The sequence below is a fragment of the Archocentrus centrarchus genome, chromosome 20 (assembly GCF_007364275.1).
Source record: "Archocentrus centrarchus isolate MPI-CPG fArcCen1 chromosome 20, fArcCen1, whole genome shotgun sequence".
NCBI classification, from domain to species: domain Eukaryota; kingdom Metazoa; phylum Chordata; class Actinopteri; order Cichliformes; family Cichlidae; genus Archocentrus; species Archocentrus centrarchus.
Window position 1 is genome coordinate 15,057,205 of NC_044365.1, and position 22,509 is coordinate 15,079,713.

The following is a 22,509-nucleotide window of genomic DNA, read 5'->3' on the forward strand; positions in this document are numbered from 1 at the left end:
TAGGCTGCAGCACCAAAAATTACATTTACCTTATATTAACGTCAATTCTCTGCATTATATTTTAATTTAGGTCCTTTCAGTCGAGTTTGCACTCTTTGCAGTGTTTAGTATCAGACAGTGTTTATTTCTGACTCTCTCTCATAGCTTCACACATAAAATGATAAAAACAGACAGAAGAGTTTTCGTTATCAGCAGGAAACATATTTAAAATGTCAGTTTTGTCTGATGTTTTCTCGGCTTTTGCACCAAAGTTCTGACACTGTACTTTTGACTTTGAGCAGCTCTTACTCACCGAGGGAGCTGCTGCCGTTCTTCGTTTCACTGATGTGTAACCTGAGCTGCCTTTTTGTTGGTCTCCTCGCTTTTGTTCCTGGTGACAGATAACTCACTGACAGCCTCGGTGAGAGATTTCAGAGCTGCATTAAACAGCAACACCGCACAGGTCCTTTTGAAATTTCTGCTAAATAACTGCTCTACTTTTTATTGTACTCACGGTTATAATAAAACCTCGAGTCTGTTCACAGCTTGTACATTAAAGATGGTAACTTCACTTTTACAGTTTTTTTTTTTTCACAGCAGAATTTAATTAATAAACACAATAAGCAGGAAATGAAGATTAAAAAAAAAACAGCATGCTCAGATTCCATTTTACTCTCTCTCTCCTTTTCAGATTATTGCAGGAATTTCACTGATTTATTATTGCAATATTTTATTATGCATGTACTATATTATCTTAAGTGACCTTGCTACTCATTTCTTTCTTCTTCTTATCATAGATGGGTGGTCAGCCTCTTGGAGAGTTTCACTTCTGGCAGCTGGCAGGTCAGATTTTCACAGACAGCGAGCGGGCTTTCCAAAACAGATCAGCGAGATTAACCAGCAGTTCCCACTGAGAGGTGATCAGACAACAGCTTTAGAGTTTTTACAGTTATGCTGTCATCATTCTCAAAATATAGACCCAGCAGAAATAGTCACACAGACTAATCATCTTCAATAATGTTTTACAAACTACATTCTCATAATTCTATGAAACATCAATCACTCACTCGTCACTGAAGATTTGTTTTATTTTATGACCTGATCACTTAGCTGCTCATTTAAATTACTTAGTTAGTGGCACAAAGTGGCGTCTGTTATACAACCTCGTGCATGCATAGCTGTGATTACAACGATACTTTGATTAAAATATTAAAGAATGTAAAATCATCAAGCAACTTCTAGGCCAACCAAACCGAGAGCTACACAACCTCCAAAACATCATGGAGACCACGAAAAAGGAGCGCTACACTCGACTCGAGGACAACACGCATGAAAAGGAGACGCTGAGTTTCTCGTGGAAGAAATTTCTAGTCATTTTACTCCAAATGAAGTGTGTAAAAAAAAAACAAACAGGTTTTCTTAAGCAGTTATTCACGCAGTTGCAGGAGTCTTAAAAAAAGGATCACATCTTACTTACTTAACCAGTTTTATTTGACATGAAATCAGGCTATAGTTAAACTGCATCACACTCATCGTTGAACACATCATCAATGTTGTCAGACGTAACATTATTCGAGCTAAGTTAATCATAGTGATAGTAAATATCAGTGTATAAATGTTAGAATTTGAGTGCAACGTACAGAGAAAAAGAAAAAAGATCTACCAAAGGCTGACGGGGAAAGAGACCATCAGCTAAAGTGTGCGTCCTTCAGAATTAGTCTTTAGTGTCAGAGTCCAAATTAACAATATCTGCTTCCTGTTTAAAACACACACACACACACACACACACACACACGCACACTCACTCAGGTGCAAACTTGAGGGGGGAAAAAAAAAATACACTCGTACACATTTTTTTGAAGCAGTGACACACACTGGAAACTCTCTATCAAAGCTGAATTTGTGCCATATGCGATACGGCTTCAGCCAGCACACAACACTGAAAATATCTCAGGAGCGTGCTCGAGGAGGAGTCGGGGGTTCATTTGGAGCTCCGGGGCCCTCTGCAGCTGAGTGTAATCATCAGGCCCTTTCTCCAGCGTGAATAAACATTCATTTAAAATAACAGACGACCTCCATCACGACCTCCACGTCCAAGTCCAGGTAAAAATAAACTTGCCTGTTAATGCAAGTCACCGTTTAAAAGCTTCTGCTGGAGTTTCTGGTACCCGTCTGTTCTCTTACAGCTAAGACTGGTCATCTAGAGAGGTATTGACTAACTATTAGCATCTGAGGAAAAACCCCCAAATAAAATAAAATTAATTTAAAAAACAAGCCCTTCAGTGAATCCAGACATGCAGAGAGGAATGTTGTGACGGTTAACGGCTTCACTGTTGTTGAATAATGATGCCAATTTAGCTAAATACTTCAAAGTGCCCGGCCTTTGGATAATTTACTAATTAAGCTTAATAACAACATAAATAACATAAATATTGCTGGCTCCAGGCCAGAGTCAGTGAGTGGGTTTCCACCATTTGAGCAGGTCTCTGCTTAAAGACGTTTTAGCCTTTGTTCCAAATATGTTTAACAGCTTCCCTTAAATTTGAAGACTTTAGTCAAATGAATCAATATTATCTTTAAAAAAAAGATTCAAAGTGCTCTTCCCCACTGCATAGCATACTGTACTGTAAGGTTCCAGCCACAGGGCCTCCTTTAACAAAACTCAGATGCCCCAAGAAGTTAAAGAGACTAAGTCTAGAGTATTTACAAGGCATTTAACCCCCACAACACATGTTCGAGAACTGTGGTCCATCCTCCACTCGGGGAGCTAGAAGGTTTAGAGTTTTACGACAAAAGTCACAGAACATTATACAAAACTGACTTTTGTACAGCTCTGAGCACTTACTGTGTTGTTATAGACGGCAAACACACACACAAAAAAAGAAAAACACACATGAATTCAGGTTAACACAAATGCTAGGAATAACTTGCGACTACTCTTCAAGTCGCAACTATCAAGTAGCTAGCATCTCTGTGACAGACACACTCAGTATGGAGGATGGCATGCAGCAGTGTGTGCTGGTGTGTCTTATATGGCGGGAGGCGGGGCATCCGGGCAGGAAGAGATGGTACGAAAGACGAAGATGTGTGTGAACACTGCGTGTCTTCACGAGGACATTGAGACACATCTGAGCGGCAGGAAAGAGAAACAGAAAAGTCAATGGCAGCTCAACCCACCCGCCTGAGTTTGTAGTGACAAGATGATATGTTAAAAAGCTCCATGATGATCTGTTGCAGCCCTTTTCTCTCCATTTTTCTGGGTTACTTTCTAAGTCTTTATATTGCTTTATCTGTCCTCTACATGAACGTGAGTGATGAAAAATGTCCCGGCTGAAAAAGTGAGTGGAGTCCATCCCACTGTTACGTGGGGTATTTTAGGTCTCCGGGTTGGGAGTCGCCAGCAGCGGCACATTGTCCCGTCTCCTCCTGCCCAGCGGGGGGCGTCTGTACTGCTCCCCGTCGGCCAGCGTCTGGGGCAGCGGCTTCCTCTTGCTCTCGGGCAGCAGCAGGATGGACAGCACGGCCAGCAGAGCCAGAGAGGAGTAGACGACATGGTGCAGGAAGTAGCCGTAGTGGTTTCTCAGATCCATGAGAGGGGAGCTGAGGCGGCCCACGCAGCCCAGAGCGAGCACAGTTCCTACACCGCTCCCTCTGCAGACAGGCAGCGACTCACTGTTAGCTGGCATAATTTACTCACCCCATCATACAGCTTCTGTTTTCATTACTTTATTTTATTTTTTTTTTTTTTGGTGGTTTTCTTTAACGACAAGTAAACCTGTTCCCACAGTTTCACTTTGTTTTTGATGATTGTCATTTATCTTTTAAAGTGTAAGCTTAACTGAAGGAATCTCTATAAAAATTATTCAAATGTAGGTTTGAGCAGGGTTCAGCTTTTTTATAAATAACAATACTGTATATAACTTAATATTGTTACAATGTGCTCCCTTTTTTTTGGAACTGACCCCTCCTTTCCAGTGAGGTCACACCTTTTTTGTGCAGGTCTGAAAGGGTCAGGCCTGGGGGAGCCTTTTGGAGCCTCACGGACAGCCTGACTTCTTCCTTGTAGTTCTGACTGTGTTTCAAAGCATTCTCGTCTCTCTTCTCCTTGAAATCATAGTATTTTCATAATAAATATATCTATTTTTATACTAAATCATGATGAATACTTCCTGCACTCATCCACCACAACAGAATTTTTGAAACTCCTGCTACTCAGAACGACAGAAGAGGAACTGTTACTTTTCCATTTACCATTTTCTGTTCAACTGTTAGGACTTCTTTGCTTGCCAATTTCTTTGATCCTCCTTCAGGCACAATATGCACTGCTGATCTTTTACAGCTGGCTCCATATGTGAACATACTGCTTCAAGTCTCTACAGTCCCGTCTGCACAAGAACTCCTCGTTCTGGCATTAAATCATTTAATTTCCTCTCTCCTCTGTCATGATTTATTGCATTTTCTTCATGCTCTGATTCACTCTGGCAGCCTTACAAACTGAAAAATATCAATACCTTCTCTGCTGGAACTTCTTTTTCACCTAAACTACAAGAAGGACAACATCATACTAAAAAGCTGCAGAGTGACTGTAGAGTGTTGCTGAGTTACCTGATGATGGTAGGCATGACCTCTGCAGTGAAGAGGATGCACAGGGATGCAGTGGCTTGAGACGAGAAGAGACCCAGCACTGAGAAAACCGTGATGGCCGTCTCACTGAGATCTAAGAGGGAGGAGAGCAGGGATAACCTTTGGTGAGGTGTTGCATTTCTATTGTGCAGATGATGTATCACGGTTTTAGTTTCTCGTTTATAAAACTGACTCAACCTGCAACATCTTGCTTCCCTGAACCTTTGCAGCCTCCTGCGGGACAATAAGTAGCCACCATGAAGCAACCACTTGAACACTTATCACCGTCCTCTCAGCCTCTGATGCATGATTACAGCTCAGGGCCTGACACAGCTTTGACTTTGCTGTCACTGCAGTGTCCTACATAAACTTAACGTCATGCTGTTTTTCCACCACAAGGGGGAGACGAAGCTTTGGACAACAACTGATGCAAGTTTTTTTTTTCCATAAACAGAGCTCACCAGTTTGCTCTTAATAAACTTCATAATGCCTAAAGTAAGAGTTCAGTAGGAAGTTTGTGGTGAATGGATGATGTAACATTGCCCCAGCAGTCGGCATCAAATTAAATGGCATTTGCCTTCATTCCACTCAGGATTTAAATAAGCAAAGATTTTAATCCCAACAAAGCCTCACATAATGGTTCTCTAACAACAGGGGGGGATTTCTGAGGTACTGCAGTGAAACTGTGCCCACCTTGACTTATATTAATAGCCTTCGTTACTTGACTCTAGATTTACTTGGAGGGAAACAATATTCTGCTAGCAGCTAAAGCCGGCTTACACTCCATGAGTCCCAGGAGGATCAAAGAGGCCAGCCCCGTCATCGTCATGGAGAGAAGCAGGATGCCGCGGCGACCGCACCTGTCTACAGTCACCCAGAGCAACATCCAGGCCCCACCGCCCGCACACACAGAGAGCAGGTACGTCCAATAGAAGCTGGGGGCGGTGCCTCTGACGTCACCTCGGAAAGAGCTGTAACAGTGACTAATGCCGTGAGAGATGAATCTGAGGGAGGAAGGGCAGAGAAACAAAAGAGTAAGCGCTTGTGTGTTTCCAAACAGGTTTTAAATAGAAAATAGAAAGGGGGCAAAGGTATGTGTCACAACACTTTAAAGGATGAAATATGAGGCAGCAGCACTCAGGGCTGTAAATAAGACACTGCGCAAACACAAAGGGCTGACTTGAAACTGCAGCGTTGCCGAAATAATGTCGGGTGTGGGATGACTTACGAGGTGAAGCCGAGCACGCACATGTTCTTCCAGATGTTCCTGCTGTGGAAGAGCTCAGGGAAGGACAGGTGGGGGTGTGAGGAGGGGGCTGGCTCTGAATCCAGCTCTGCAGAGGAAAAGGGAAAAAAAAAAGAAAAAATGATAGTTCAGTAAGACAGCTGAGGACGGCCTGACCTGGTTTCTCACTGATCAATAGCTCACTGTCAACTTATTACTACTGGGGAAAGCGACGTGCACGAGGACACGTGTGCGATCTCCGGCCATAAGAAGGTCATTTAATAAACTGCAAAATTACATATTACGATTTATCTATAAGCAGCTCTCAGACAGTTTTAATTATAAAATATTTTATATGGGTAATTTATATGAGAAATATAACTGCAACTTATTAAATGTGTTCAGCTATTATACTCACTGGCCACTTCATTAGGTAAACCTGTTCAACTGCTTGTTAAAGCAAATCTCTAATCAGCCAATCACAGGGCAGCAACTCGATGCATTTAGATGTTTAGACACTGTCAAGATGACCTGCTGAAGTTCAAACTGAGCATCAGAACAGGAAAGAAAGGTGATTTAAGAGACTTTGAATGTGACATAGTTGTTGGTGCGGTAGTTTACAGAGGATGGTCTGAAAAAGAGAAGATATCCTCTGAGTGAAAATGTCTTGTTGAGGTCAAAGGTCAGAGGAGGATGGTCAGACTGCTTTGAGCTGACAGGAAGGCAACGATAACTCAAATAACCACTTGTTACAACCAAGGTATGAAGAGCATCTCCAACTGCACAACACGTCAAACCTTGAAGCAGATCGGCTACAGCAGCAGAAGAACACACCGGTTGTCACTCCTGTCAGATAAGAACGGGAAACTGAGGCTACAGTTTGCACCACCTCACCAACATTACACAACAGTAGATTGGAAAAATGATGCCTGCTCTGATGAGTCTCATTTTCTGCTGCGACATTCAGACGTTAGGGTCAGAATTTGGTATAAAAAACATGAACGCATGGATCCATCCTGCCTTATACCAACAGCTCAGGCTGCTGCTGGTGATGTGATGTATGGGGGATTTTTTTGTTGGTAGACTTTGGGCACCAGCTGAGCATCATTTGAACACCACACCCTACCTGAGTATTGCTGCTGACCCTCAGGTCAGCCTGGCAGTGCACCCATCTTCTAATGACTGCTTCCAACAAGATAACTCACCGTGTTCCAGAGCTTAAACTGTTTGTTTTTTTTTAACATGATGGTGAGTTCACTGTCATCATGTTCATCCATCTAGTCCACTCACTGTGGACTAGATGGATGGGTGGGTGGATGCACTAAGAGCAACGGTTATTTCAGTGAACTAAAACCAGGTGAGAAAAAAAGCTTTAGTCAACTAAAAATCAAAAGACTTTGATGCATATGTTTGAGACTGCGGCGTCTACATGACTGTAAGTGAACTGCCTTCAAAAAGTGTTTTTACTGTATTAATTCTGCCCCGGACACGACAAGAAAAATTATAGAAAACTAAACATAAACTACAACTTTTTCAAAAAGAAAAACAAAACTGAAATGAGCAGATGTGTTCTGGAAACTGACACTAAACCGAACTGAAAACAATAATGCAATGAAATAAAAAGAAAAAACACAAAGAATACCAACTATTAGAAGTCTATAAGGATTTTAAGTTTCTAAGAATACATGTTTTCTATATTGTATGTAAATATTATGGCCTTGTTTTAGAACTTACATAAAAAAAAAACATTTGAAATATTGTAAATAAGGACTTAGTGCCAGAAAGCATTTATATACTTATTTCTAACCCTCTGTAGATCGGTCAATTGACCAATCATCATCCTTGGGAGAAAACACTGCTAGAAGCTGAGTGTGTAAGAGCACAGGTCTGTACAGTCTGTTTATGTTCAGTGGAGAAAAGAAATTCAGTAAAATGTCAAAGACTTTTTCTATCAGCTCAAAAATGAAACATAATGTTCTTCATCAGCGTGATAACGCCACACTTTTCCTGGCTGTAGAGAGAGTTCACTACACAACTGTGTCCTTCATTTGTGTTTGGCTCTCAGAGATGTCAGTTGTAAAAACATAGTTGGATCCTGTTGTTAACTTTGATATGCCAATTATCTGTAGGTGGGGCTGTGAAGGATTATTTTACATGTCCTTATAGCACATCTTTATTATCTGATTTTGAGGAATATAGGTCAGAGAGTTACGTAGCCCTATTGAGATTAGATGGACATTTCTGCACCCGAGTGTCTTTCCCGCTAGCGTGAGAACATTATCACAACTTCCCAAATAAATCCCAATTTTTTTTTTTTTTTATTTGATTTGAACTTGATTTGAATGTTGTTTGATTATTTTATCTATGAATGACAGCTCGACAAAAACAAATATAAACAAAGATGAAAAAGGTTTTCAAGGGCTTTAATGCACTCAGAAGGAAAAAAAAAAAAACACGAGGAAAAAATTTGATTTTCAAATTATTAACGTAACGCAGCAGCAAAGCCTGTTCAACCTCAAAGTAAAGCCAATGCCAGCTGAGCACAGAGGTTACTTAAAAGCTCAAAGCTGATATTAGATGGACTGTCACAAACCAGGAAACATATTTGACATATAAACACTTGCAAAGCTCAGTGATTGTTCAGCTCTGGCCTTCTTGTAGCATCAAGTCATTACGTCCCATTAAAACTTCATTTTAACGCAGGAACCATCCGCTTTGAATAAATCATGAATTCATCATTACCGCTCTTGGAAGTGGTGTGTGAGAGGGTCATATATACTGAAATGCACAGCAACAGGCATTACATAAATAATAAAAGCTTCATAAACTGAGCATCCAACACTGAAACCTGCAGTGATGTAAAATAGGAATTTGTTCTTATTTGTTCTGCAAACACACCTGTGAAGCTCTCGTCGTCCCTCACGTCTCTGTTGGAGTTTCTTCTCTCGCTGAATGCGTTCATATCTGAAGATCGCTCTGACAGAAGGAGCCAGCGAGGAGATTCTGGAAACACCCCGGGAACGCTGCAGGAGAGCAGAGGAGGAATATGCTGCAGGTCCGGCTCACTCTTTGGTCTCAGGTGACCTTTACCCAGCACTAAAACTAATTAGAAGCTTTAATGTTTTGTTGTTTTCACCCAAATTTGCCCTTTCAGCATGAAAAATAACCAGCGTGGGTCACAAAGAAGCAAAGTTCTGTAATCCTCTCTTATTAAAACCTGCAATTCATTGCCAGTAATCTTTCTATAATCTCTGATAATTTGGTTTTGAAACTGCACTGTAGGCTTATTGTGTTACCCAGATCTGAGAGGGACTCCAGACCTTAAACAAAGTAGCTCTAATATGTTCTGACATCAGCTAAAAGGCTCAGTGTGACAAGGGCACTGGAATCAATACAATCTAACAGAGCTTTCAGCAAGTTCTTTGGCATCAAGGCACTCTGTCAAACGACTATCAGGTCCCTTCAAGTCTCGTGGCTTCATGATTCAGAATGTTAATGAGCCTGAGTAAAAAAAATGAAATAACAACGCTTAGAAACAAACCTACTACACATGGACATGCAAAGAAATACAGTCCTACCCATAGCTGAGAAAGAGTGTTAGTGGGGCCGACCCAGCTCCCAGCAGCCCCCTCCAGGACTGGCACCCGAGGGCCACGGCCAGCAGCAGCAGCTCCCCGGCTACAGTTGTCAGTCCAGCCAGCGTGGTGGCCATCAGCCTGAGAGACGGCTCACACAGCTCCAGGCCTGACAAAACCAACACAATATCAAACCTAACTAATCCTAAATTAACACTTCTCATACTCAAAAGGTTCAAAATAAAAACTAGAGAAAACTTTTTGTGTGAGGAATTATTGAATTCAGACCCTCAGAGACTTCAAATGAAGTTCAGGTTAGTTAGAAGCAAATGAGGCACATCCTTAAACATCCTGAAACACTCACGGGTTATATACAGAGTAAGATAGACTCCAGCGCTGGCCGCCGCAAGACAGAAACGCATGACGATAAAGACAGAAGGGTACGGAGAGACGCACACGAGCACCCCAAACACCACTGAGAGGGTCAGAGAGGTCAGGAGGGTCTTGGACCGGCCCAGCCTGCAGGGAAGCAGAGCAACACACAGAGTTAAGATTTAAACATGTCTCAGCAATGCAAGCCAGGCCAGATGCAAATTAACAAGGATAAATTAAAACACATGTGCAGCAGCAGATGTACAATAGCAACATGAATTATACTGTACGTGTTGATAATGCACAAGCAGCTATTCACAAGCTTAAATATTAACACGGGGAGGGAATAGAACAGAAAATAGGACAAGAATATACTGAGAGTTTAGACACAACAGGGAGCCACCCTTTGAAGTCTACGCTTTTCATTTCATTAACCATTAATGTTGCCACTATGTTTCCAGCTTCATGTAGTTACCAAGACAAACAAATTAATCAGAACAAATTAAATCCTATGAAAAGAGTTTATAAAAAAAAAAAAAAAAAAAAGAGCCTAATAAAAGCTGAGTGAAATTCAACTTGTATGTCCAAAACAGCCCAAGTGGAAAGCGTAACTGCTCACTAATGAATCCGAGGAACGATTAGCTGGTTTTTGTCTGCATGTTTAGTTTCTAACATGCAGCTTAGCAATGCTTCCTGTTCCCCTCTGCACGACCCCAGGAGGCGCCATTAATTCACCGGTCTTAACAAACAGATGCTATGCTCAATTGGTCAGTAAATTAATGAGGGCTGTGAGCTGATTAAAGTGGCATCATCTCCCTCACTGTTCCCCCCCAAACTACAGCTTCCCCTTCAAACAACACCGCAGACACACACTGGTTCAGTTGTGTGAATCACAAGCAAAATAAAGCTTGCAAATGTTAAAAAGCATGGATGCGTTTGCCATTAATTGCTTGTGGGAGGTAAATTGTTTGTAATACAGCCTTGAGATTTTCTTGAGTAAACAGCAGTATTTTTGCTTTTCTTGCACAAATTATATCTTACTGTGATAAATTTTTTAAAAAAATCATGAAATGGTATTTAGGCAGTTTGATAATAAATCGCTCTTTAGGCACGAGGCCACAATTTGCCATCAGATAAAGGAAGCACTAGCAGACGCAGTCGAACTATGGCCCATTTCATTCTGCCATCCATGCTACGTGTGTGCGTGTGTGTGTGTGTGTGTGTGTGTGTGTGTGTGTGTGTGTGTGTGTGTGTGTGTGTGTGCGTGTGTGTGTGTGTGTGTGTGTGTGTGTGTGTGTGTGTGTGTGTGTGCATGAGAACTGTGAGGTAATGAAACTGCAAAGTAAGGAGAGAATAATGAGGAACAAAATGATCTGACAGCACAGATGTCTGCACACAGATGGACTGGCTTCTACTGGAACATGTTCCCAAACATGCCTGTGCAGGCCCACAGTGGGTAGCTGTGTGTGGACTGTGGGGCTGTGCAGGCAGGGCAAACCCACACTTAACCCATGTAAGTCCCAAGTGAGTGTGCCCACACAGAGTCCACAGCTGTTTAGCCCTTTTGTATCCCCAAGAGGGAATCCTATGGGCACCCCACAGTTGGCTTCCCCACAGAAAACCCGTATGTGCCCCATGTAGGCTAGCCCATGTGGGACCCACAGCAGGTTTGCCCTTTTGGGTCCCCGTGAGGATTTTCTGTGGGCAACCCACAGTGGGCCTACAGTGCACAGATATGCCCTACATTTCATGCTGGTACTCGAGCCACAGTGGGCTGCTCACTGTGGGCCGTGTGGATCTGCCCACAGTGACCCCACACAGGACAAGAACAGTACAAACAGAACTTTGCAAACTGACACAGTAACTTATTACCTGAGTTCTTGGTTGTATGTTTTGTCTTCCCTGCAGCTGAGTCTTCATTCAGGATGTTTGTTTCCCGATAAAAAACAGGAAGCTGCAGGAAACACCGGTGGATGTGTGTGTGTGAGCATATATTACCTGTCGGCGGCGTAGCCCAGGCCGAGACAACCAGTCAGGACACCCAGGATGAAACACACCTCCTCCACTGGGACCAGCCAGTACTGACTACACACCAGATTCCACTGAGGAGGGAGAGAGGTCTGTCAGTCACTATGTGCTCAATTTAACAGAGCCAGAGTGCTACATCAGGCAGATAATATCATAGATGTATGTTGTGTGATGACACAGTTCGCAGCACATGCAGCAGAGTAGCATCACAGCTGGTCAGACGGAGGCAGGGTGACCAGATCCCAACAAACTAAATGTGGGACAAACACAGCGTTTGTGTGGGACATGTTAACAATGCTCAAGTTGCATTCAAATAAACTTCAAATACATTTCAAACTCTCCTGCTCAGTAAATGTAATAAGATTAAAGGAGGCTGAAGTTTGTTCTTATGGTCTCAGGAGCTCTTTGTATCCTCCCGTACAACTGCTGTTCTGTCTGGTAACAGTCTTTGGTTTTCAGTAGGGATGCATCCATAAATTGGCATACCTTTTTTGAGCCATATCTGACAGTTTTAGCCATTTTTAGCCAATTATGACACATACATATATTGTGTCACTTCACACCATATTTTCACCTGTGCAGAACTGAAAAATAACAACAAAAAAAAGACAAAAACTGTTTCTCAGCATAAACAGCAGCTTCTTTTTCTGCAAAGCTTGTGATCTTTGGGTAACCTGTAACTTTCCTTGATGGGCACAGGGTTAGACAGGCTAACCTTCATTTGATTATAAGAAAAAGCCTTCCCTGCTTCCTTCACATGCATTGGTTAAAAGACAGACTTTTCGTCATGTAAAATTACCAACTGGCTTATGAAATAAACTGTTAGAAAGTTAAACATTGACCCCATTACTGTCCATTTTCAACATAACGCTAAGGCAATATATTTATATACCTTGCAGGGACAGGGGGATGGATGCATCAGCTACTGGAGATTGCTTGACTGCTTTCAGTTTTTTGGGAGAATTTCGCAGCAAGATATCTCAGTAATTGTACTTTGCTCATTTAGAGGTCGGTCTACTTGAGAATTTGACTTGGTAAATAAATGACTTATCAAGTTCAACTGCTGAATAGTAGCACAAGATTGCCCACCCCCCCTCTTTTTTTTTTAATACACCTATCAAAAGACAGGACGTATTATGTGAACACCCCATGGCGGACGTCCAGGCGGCGTCCATTGAAGTCTCGATAACCCAAAGCAAGGTTGGGACTGTATATGGGGTTGCTGGGGTCAAGATCAAGGTCACTGTTGCTTACATTGCACTTTACTAGTTCACCATATCAAGATGATGTGCAGTGATTGACTTCTGGAGGTCAAAGATCAAAGGTCATATGGTTAAATCTTTGTTTTGTTTGTTTTGTTTTGTGTTACATTTCTTTTTCATGTCCACTTCATATGTAAGAAATGGTTTGAAGGATGTTGATGAAACCTTGAATGATTATTCACCATATCAAGACATTATGCAAAGATCAACTCCTAGAGGTCAAGGTCAAAAGTCAAAGTCGCATAATTATTACACCTTTGTTTTTCATGTGACAACTAACAGGGTTAATACAGTGTGACAGGTGTATTTTGCCCCACTGGGCGGTGCTCTTGCTGCTGTGTTGAGCTAAAGATGAGTTACATCTGATTAATGGTAAGTATGGCAGAACATGGCACCAGTGTGAAAGTCTCCATTCCTGAGCCGGACAAATTTATGACCTAATAACAAGCTCGACTTGCAAAAAGGCTTTTGCTTGTTTAGAAGTCTATGAGAAAACAGCCGTTGGTTCCCTCATTCTGTGATGTCAGCAAACACTTTCCTGATGAATTTATGGGCTCACACACTAGTTTCAGGTCATACTCATTAAAACCTGGAGTTCATTTTGTAAATTACTTCCATTATTAGATTCAGAAAAGAGGATTATCCGAGGTATGCTCATTGGATAATGACTTGTAAATCATATCTGGTTAGCCAGTGAGCGTATGGTATCCTATGGTACGCTATCAGGCAAATACACCCCTTAATAACATGTTACCCCACATCTTTGTTCATTTAGAGGCTGCAAGTGTCAACCATCTAATACAGTGTAAGTACAGAAATAAAGAACATCAGCCAGTGTAATGAAATCTACATTTTTCACATCCCTAGGTAATCATCACCACATGTCAGTGCAGTTACAAAGTGTATACGCCACCCTCAAAAGACAACTCAACAGCACAAGTGTATGAACTGGCACAGTAAGTGTCACTCACTAATTAAATCAGCAGATTAATTAAATGATTGCTTAGAGTCAACACTTTAGATCCCATGAAGTCAAAGGATTTAGTTTAGAAAAGAAGCTCTGAACGTTTTTCCTCTGACAGGGTTCAGGAACATTATTGCCTGTTGGTGTGCAGTATCACTTGTGCTTCTACTGCCTTTGTATCTGCTTCATTTATGCTAACTGATACACAATTATATGTACAGTCCCGGGTGTAAACACAGCTGAGGAGAACAGCCCATTGGACAAGTGATAGAAACACAGGAACACACAACAGCATTACTGTGTGTGTGTGTGTGGTCACGATACATGAAGGACAAGGGGTGTATTGCTACAATCACCGGTTAGTACTGCAACAATAGAGGTACACTGTGGTAATAGCAATAACATGCATAAACCACACGCATTTATTGAGTGGATTACAAAACAAGTGCCTGTGTGACTGCATGAAACAGCTCAGCCACACAGAAAGTCAGCAAATGTGTTAAATAAAAAAAAAAAAAAGATGTCTGCTCTCAGATCCGAGTTTAATCACATTAAGCCGACCCACTGATTTGCATTTACAGCTGAGCTCTGCTAATGTCGCTGTCTGTTGGCTGCTGAAAGCAAAATGGTTTTAATGATCTAGAGGGAGCGTGAGCGGAGGGTCGGTGATTTAAAAGAAAAAAAAAGGCCTTACATAATTGGAACCCATGCACAGAAACATAAAAGCCTGTCACATAATATCAGCTGTCCTGTTGCTGAGGCACAGAGTCACAACAGCGGGTTAAGGGCAGCACAACAACCCGGAGTGCTCGTACGGGTGTGATGTTTGGATGCTGAGAAGAGGAAGAAACGTACTCAAACGAGTTCTCAAACCTACCAGACTGGTTTAGTGAGAGAGAGAATGGGGAAGCAGCAGTGCCTCCAGCAGGGAACAAAACCTGCAAGTGTTTCTTTATAAGCATCAGCATGAATGATCACTCTAAGAAACTCACAACTTAGACTTCACAAATCCAGATCTTCTTGTCAGGCCAAAGACAAGGGACGTTTCACAGCAGATTGCATGCATTAGCTTAATGAGCCACAGCACAGAGGCGGTCAGTGAAGTTTGCTTGTATTAAAGTGACGGTGTTTATTGATCAGTGATGAGGCTGATCAGAGGCCTTCTGGCTTCCTGCTCACTAGACTGCCAGCTCAGCAAAGCAAAGCAGCTCTGGAGGCACAGCTCAATCACCCTGGAAGCAAAACCTGGCGAAAAATTAAGTTAAATGCTTCTGCTAACGTCTTTCAGTGCCTTCAGCTTGCTGCTGTGGTATGGGTGGGTTACCAGCAAACTTCCCATGCACCATGAATCAGAGAGCTGGGTGTGGTTCCCACATGTAGGTACAAAAATAAAAACAGGCCAAATGGCAATCAGCCTGGTGAAAAACTGGCCCTGGCGAGGCCCTGCTAAAGACATTAACTAGCTTAGGCTGAAGGTCCTGAATTTGCAACCCAGCTCTGGGTGAACACGCACATCAACACTAAACATACGTGCCAAAATGTCCCGTCGCATACACGTGAATACAGAAGATCTCGCGCAGACTGACAGGTAGAGGACGCCGGTGCTGGTGCTGGTTGACTTCAGTGAGAAACAAACCTCCACCTGCATGATTCTTTAGGAGACACAGTTCTTTTTAAAGGAAAGTTATTATCATATTCCACTGATGATATCTTCAACCTGCCCGTTGGCTGTGTAAATACAGATTACATTGGAAGCAAACTGGAGTGTAAAGGCTGGAAGTTCTGCTCTTAAAGCTCTCACAGCAGTGAATCAAGTGATTAAGGTTGCCCAGTTTTAGCATCATGACCAGTTAAAAAGGCATTCCTGTGATTGTGCATGGATTATTCCATTACCACTGGTTTATTACATTCCAGCATACAATAATGGCATAACAGGCAACACTGGGCCTTCGTTTCTATTTGTTTTCTTCTCTTTATGTGCCAGAGTTAATCTGATTGTACCCAAGGACTGTTCTCCTTTAGTGAGGTGTTGATCTCCAACATTCCAGACATGTTTCTCTGAAGGCTCCCTCGCACAGCCTTTACAAAGTTGCAAATATGACGTAGGTTAACACAGATTTCTGAATGAGTCACTGTGGATTGTCCAAACTCGTTTTGCAACCATCAGGTCAAGAAAATTACAAATAAACTGCATCAAGGTGCTTTCACCCCCATGGCTGAACGGGTCTAATAAAAGGGGAATAAGCGCCGGCTGCTTAAATTAACCACAATACACCCACAACTGGTGGCTTCGTGAGATCCTGAATTGCATTAAGCTAGAGAAGCTGCGTGCACTCAGGACAGGCTCTCTAAAGACACTTAACCAAACATGGCTGCATGTTCTCAGGTACATAGGGGAGTACAATATCATTCCAGACTAGTTAGGGGAGGTGAATGGGCGAATTTTTCTCTATCTCTATTTATATTGTTTATGTATTGTTTATTTATTTGTGACCAACCTATCTAACCTGGGTGATCCTTCCTATTTTATTTTATTTTAATTTTAACTTATTTATTTACTTTACCTTTTTTTTTTTTTGCATATATGTGTGTATGTGTGTGTGTAGAACGCAGGAGGAGGGATGTGTAGAATGTTCTTGTGTTGTTTCTTTTCTGTTTACGTATATTTATATGTTCCATAGGTTTCATTCATGTTTAATAATTCTCTTTACAATATAGGGGTATAAGGGGGGTGGGGGCAACTAGTACCTTATTTGCCTGGTTTTTTTTCAGTCCACCTGCATATGTCAATGATGACTAGTTGCCAAATGTTGTTTACCTGTTCACTGTTCTTTGTCTTCTTGGTGTCTTTTTTTCCTTCCCCTTTTTACCTATTTTTGTAACTTTGCTATATTGGAAAACTTTAATAAAGAAATTGAGGGAAAAAAAAAAATTAACCACAATACAACCAGACTGCAGACAGGTCCAAACGGTTTTCTTCAAGAGCCACAAAATACTCTTTGATGTGTGAAATTAGCACCTTTAAGGTCTGACCTCGAACAATTCAGACAAGACGAGGTATCAACGAAAACGCTCTCTCTCATACCGCCTCAGTGACAGATTGAACTCACATTTCTGAAAGGGTCAGTCTCTATTACCCACCTTGGCTCCACAATCCCCCACACGGCCAGAGCTGAATGAAGGTCTGACAAAGCTCTGACATCTTAGCAGCGGCCAAAATTCATTCCTATTATTCCTGGCAGTTCTACTAAATTATATGAAACTACAACCACTTATCTGACTAGTGATTCAAAGAGTGAAAGATAAAGCCCCAGGGAGTGAGGGCACTATACCTGAACAGAGGAGATCTTATAGGCAGAAATGTGTGTGGAACAAGAGCAGTCTGGGATATGCTATGCACACTCACTACCCCCATCAGACAAGGTGTGTGAGAAGGAAAATCCCTGACTGTGTTGTGGAAGCACCATCTCAACACAGCTTCACTCAGGATTACAGTTATGACCAGTCAACAAGATCTAAAGCTCATCGAGAAGGTTTCCTCACACACGTGCATCAATGAAACCTGCGGTCAGAATTTAAAGCGGATCTATGAAGCTTTTACAGATTTTCTCCAGCCTATGCGGTGCTGCAGTGGGTGATGTTCATATTAAACATGGTCCAGGTTTCTGCTCTACAGGCTTCAGACTTTTTTTTTCTACTCTTGGCCCTGTATGATGTCACAAAGAGTGGAAATCCCTAATATGATCACCTCACAGTTGTGGCCGCTCACCAGCTGTTTGTCATTTTTCAGAAGAAAGCCTGCTTAAAGGAAGTGGAGCTAAAACTGTTTGCTACAGAGAGAAGATTAACTGAAGAGCTGCACTGAAGCCCATTATAGGATAAATAAGGATTATTTTTTTAATGTGAGTCAAGCAAAGTTAGTCTAGGAGATGCCAACAGTAAAAAAAAAAATCTTAAGCGAGAAATTAGCATAACAGTCATTTAATGTATGCAACTTTGTCAATGTCACACTTTGCAAAATGGTCAAAAATAAGAGAATATAGGTGCCATTTAAAGTTAACAAGATGACACATTAAACAACAACAATTTGATCCTTGAGAGCTTCAGAGGAGCTGCTCAGCAGCTGCCAGGAGGCTGTTTGTCTAACTCATGAGTACAAATATGAGCACCTGTGTCAGGGCATTGCAAAAAGTGAGGCTGCATGCTCAGCAAGACTCTGCTGGAAAACAAAAAGTATGTTAAAAAAAAGTATTTATCATTTTAAAGCCCTTAATCTATACTGGAAAAGAAGTTCATCTTTCCTCACCTAAGCTAAAACAATCATCTAGGCCAAAAAAACATAATTAGAGAGCTTCAAAATATCACAAAGCAGAGCTTTACCTCAGTAACGATATTGTTCTTCAACCCTTCTGTGACGTTGTAGTCCCAGCCATCCTCACAGTCCACCACAGCTGTCTGGCTGCTGTTGGCATACTGCTTACACTGGGACAGGCCCCCGCTGTCCCCAGGCCTTTCCCCCTTCTCCCATGGCACGGAGGCATTCAGCACTTCTGGTGATGGCAGGGGGCCCGGCAGGTGGCAGTGGTGGTGAGGGGAGAGGGTGATGAGGGGGTCGGAAGAGAGCAGGAAGGCCAGAAAGAGGTTGGGCAGGATGGAGAGTGCAATCAGCACCCTTTGCTTCTTCCTGCCCAGAGCCAGCACCATCACCTCACCCGTGGGGGGTAGAGAAGGTGGCGGAGGGATCGAGGAGGAGGACGGAGCTGGGGAAGAGGGCACGGGGGAGGATGGGAGGGATGGAGGGGGAGCAGGGCAAGGAGATGGGGAGACCATTGGTGGTGAGTCTGGGGATGTCATCGCTGCAGGAATATTGAAGGTAGAGGATGAGAGGGAGGATGTCGAGTAGGCTGGTCCCCAGGCAGAAGGGTAGAGCTGTGGTAAAATCCTGTGTGAGCAAAAGGTTACACATCATTATCTTTCAGTTCAAGCATCAATACGGGACAGACACTAAAAAAGAAAAATACAGATTCGACACTTTCATATCTGTCATCACGATGACAGATAAATTCCACTTAGCTGCTTCAGTTTCAAAGCTCGGGTGCTGCCTCAGCTTACAGGGACACTTCAACAGAGCAAATCCATCAGTGATGTTATTATGTCAGTCTTTTTTATGTGAAAAAGACCTGCTGCTTTGCGCAACTGATCTCGACTGTCTCCTTCATGTAACAAACCAGAAGTGTAAAATTGTGTTTCCAAATCCACAGGATTCAGAGTAAAAGTCTGTTACAAGTCAGCGACTGAACACTGACAACATCTGCACATTAGGTGCTGAGACAGTACACTGATAACTTTTTTATGAAAAAAAAAATGCCCCCACTTCACTTCTATCTAATTGATATTCTGTTTCTACTAACCTGTAATAATATCAGCTAATTGGTCTTTTGGTCTCTAAAAATTTGCATCGCCTCAGAAAATCCAGTACTGCCCAGGCTCAACCAAAATCTCACTTCAACAATTTCTCTTGTAAAGTCTACATTTCCTAAAACACTAGATCCTACATTTCCCATGAAGCAACTCCCAGCAGCTCTCATCACACCTCTCCTGACTCTTTAACTGCCCACTCCTCCAACTTTCTGTTTCCATTTTTGAGGCACAGCACCCAATTCAAGACAACCCAGAAGACATCACTCCACTAGTTTTTGAGTAAAGTCATCATTGTGTGTTTAAATGCTGAAACTGCAGTGCTGTTAGACTGCACGCTGTATGAGCTTTGGCAAGTTTTAATCTGGAGGTTCACAGTAGCAGTGCATTTTGTCCAACCATTCCACAGTTAAAGAGGCTCATGCTGTAGGGTGGGGTCATTAAACACTGAACAAGCAAAAAAAAAAAAAAATCTATTAACTGTTTCCTTAAGGCATATCATTTTGTATCAAACAAAAACTAAAAAGATCGATTTAACCTGAAACAATCAGAGCTATGTGGTAACACCTGGACAGAAAAAGAAACAATAACTGCAGCCCTGAGGACCTGCTGCTGATCAGCTGATCATGTCTCAGTATTTGGGATCACCTTAGACTTTAGGAAAGTCTAATACACATTTATTATTATTATTATTTTAATCTATAATACAAAATGTCAACACAAGCCTCTAATTTGTGTTTAGTAAATGTCATCTGTTGGCTAAAAGACATTTTACAGGCTTTGTGATGCCAGTCAGAAGACTGATGTTGTTGTTTAGGCTGAAATGGAAAGGAAACTGGGGGTGGGTGTTTTTCAGAGGAGAGGGACCCCACTAAATGCCGGCTGAGAGCCTGAATGTGTCCAGCCTGCGCTCCCCCTCAGCAGCAGCCTCCTCCGCCGGTGCACATGGTGCCCCTCCGGCAGCCAGCGTCGCCGTGTTTTCCTCGCACGGGGCCAGGAAGTCTTGCAAAAAAAATAAAATAAATAAGGAATCCCACAGGGTTATATAAGAGCGTTCACGCGAGGAGGGGAAAGGACAGGAATGTGGTACAAAGGGAGGGGGCCGGCTGGGCTGTACGCCGGACAGAAGAGGAGCAATGAGGGGAGACTAGCAGTGTGATGCAGGGGCGTTATAAGCAGCTGGGCCGGGAGGGTCGTAACAGACTAACCAGACACCTGCCCCGGCGCACTGAACCAAAACACACAGCTAGTGTTACATCGCCCGTGCGGCCTCACAACAAAGCGTATACTGTTACTTACCCTTTAAGCGTTACTGACTATGAGCCAAAATCCTGCCGCTCGTCGTCTCTCTGAAACATCCACAAACATTGCGGCTTAAAAGCGGAGACAGAGTGGAGGAGTTTCACCGCAGTCACACAGTCTCCTCCGCGCCTCAGAGCCGCCCAGCTTTGTCTGATAGACAAAAAGACATGTCTGTCCTGGAGAAGGGTTGCAGCCTCGGACGAACACAGCTGTTGCCTTTGACACAGGCAAGGACACAGGACTCCCAGTTAGTCCCTGAACACAACCAACGTCCCTCCGCTACTCGAACATGTGATGATGCCGCCGGGGAGGTGTGTATGTGTGTGGGGAGGGGGAGATGCTCCGCTTCTCTTTACTCCCACCGTCGCTGCTCTGTAACGATGTTGTTTAGTCCAAGTTTATCCCTGCCGACATGACAGAGAATCATCAAATAACGCACAACTGTGTCCTGCATCACCTTAAAGGGGAAGACGTAGGCAGGAAGCTGAGTGAGGGACAAAGAGCGGGTGGAAAACTGCAGAGAGTCGTCTCTGTTTAAAGGGACCAGCTCCGCCAGCGGCGGATCACTTCGAGAAAAATCGGCAAACATCGCCGTACCCCCCACCCCCTTTCGTTCAGTCAAAGATCGAGTATTAAGAGCTAGTGGATGACTCAGCAACAAATGTAATCACTGAATATTACTAAAGTCTAGGGAGAGAAGACTATCGTGATTAACAAATGATTATTTATTAGTTTTACGCAAAAGTATGAAATGATCAGTATGAATAATCTCAACAGACATTTCTGATCCCTGTTTTTTTTTTTTACATTTGATAGCTCAAACGATGATTGCAGAAAACATTAGAAACATATGAACATATACGAACCTGTTGGAATTTGGTTACATGAATGCACTATACTTATTAATTATTGCTATGTTAATTACTTAATTACCTGGAGGAAATGTGCGCACAGAGAAACTTGTTGATCAGCAAAAGCAGTATACAAAATCCGTGTCAGAGTGACATATCTGCTTCTGAATGCTCTCTCTCTCTCTCCTGCAAAATGCCTGCATGGAGTAATCTGCCGCATGGTGGAGCCATAAATCACAGAGCGAGAGCAGAGGCAGGTGTAGTACGCGGCACCTCCATGGACTGGCCTTCCACAGAGCTGCTTTCAGGTGGGAAAAAAATGAATCAGAGTGGATTCGACTGTAAACTCACCTGGCATATAATTAATATATTTATATGCATCATTTTGTTGGTTTGTAGCCAAGAAGAAATCAGTGAGCCACTGTATGTACTTTATCCACAATAACAAACTTAATTAATACATCCACACGGGTTATCATCACTTATAGAGGACAAAATCTACTCTGCTGCGCAAAGATGAGAACACTTCAGTGTCAGCTTCGCACCGGTAATGACTGTTAAGCTACACTTGGTGGCACCAACACAACTTGTTCCTCCTGTGGTGATGCAGCAGCATCCTGCCATTAGTGCAAGAGTCTGATTCTAGTGGATATCACTTGAAGCTGCTGTAATGTTGAATGAGTCAGTCAGCGAGTAGCAGTCCTTTAAACAGCAGAGGCGATGTTTGTTCCTGAGTCAGAACAACTGAGAATAACTGAGGGTCCCCATTAGGTCATGCTCTCCGTGCTCTGTCATGATGCATGCGTTTGTTTCAAGCAAAGATGGTGACAGCTTCCACTTTCAAGATCAGTTCCATGTGTAGGCTATGCAACAGTTAGTGCGCATATGTTGGAAGTTGTGAATAATCTTA

At 42.6% G+C, this 22,509-nt stretch overlaps 1 protein-coding gene across 2 annotated transcripts; it reads right to left on the bottom strand.

The window, feature by feature from the left end:
- Positions 1-1,448: 1,448 nt before the first annotated feature.
- slc22a17 (solute carrier family 22 member 17) lies at positions 1,449-21,304 on the bottom strand. Of its 2 annotated transcripts, none has more exons than XM_030757307.1 (10): positions 20,746-21,304; positions 18,409-18,970; positions 11,773-11,876; positions 9,767-9,921; positions 9,406-9,571; positions 8,726-8,850; positions 5,831-5,936; positions 5,383-5,606; positions 4,585-4,696; positions 1,449-3,107 (listed from the first exon to the last, which is right to left on the bottom strand). In XM_030757307.1, the coding sequence occupies exons 2-10, from the start codon at positions 18,880-18,882 to the stop codon at positions 3,086-3,088; spliced, it is 1,488 nt and encodes a 495-aa protein (XP_030613167.1). In that variant the 5' UTR covers positions 18,883-18,970; positions 20,746-21,304; the 3' UTR covers positions 1,449-3,085. The 2 variants fall into 2 exon arrangements, with proteins under 2 accessions (XP_030613167.1, XP_030613166.1); XM_030757306.1 differs by having other exon boundaries at positions 1,449-3,630.
- Positions 21,305-22,509: the final 1,205 nt, after the last annotated feature.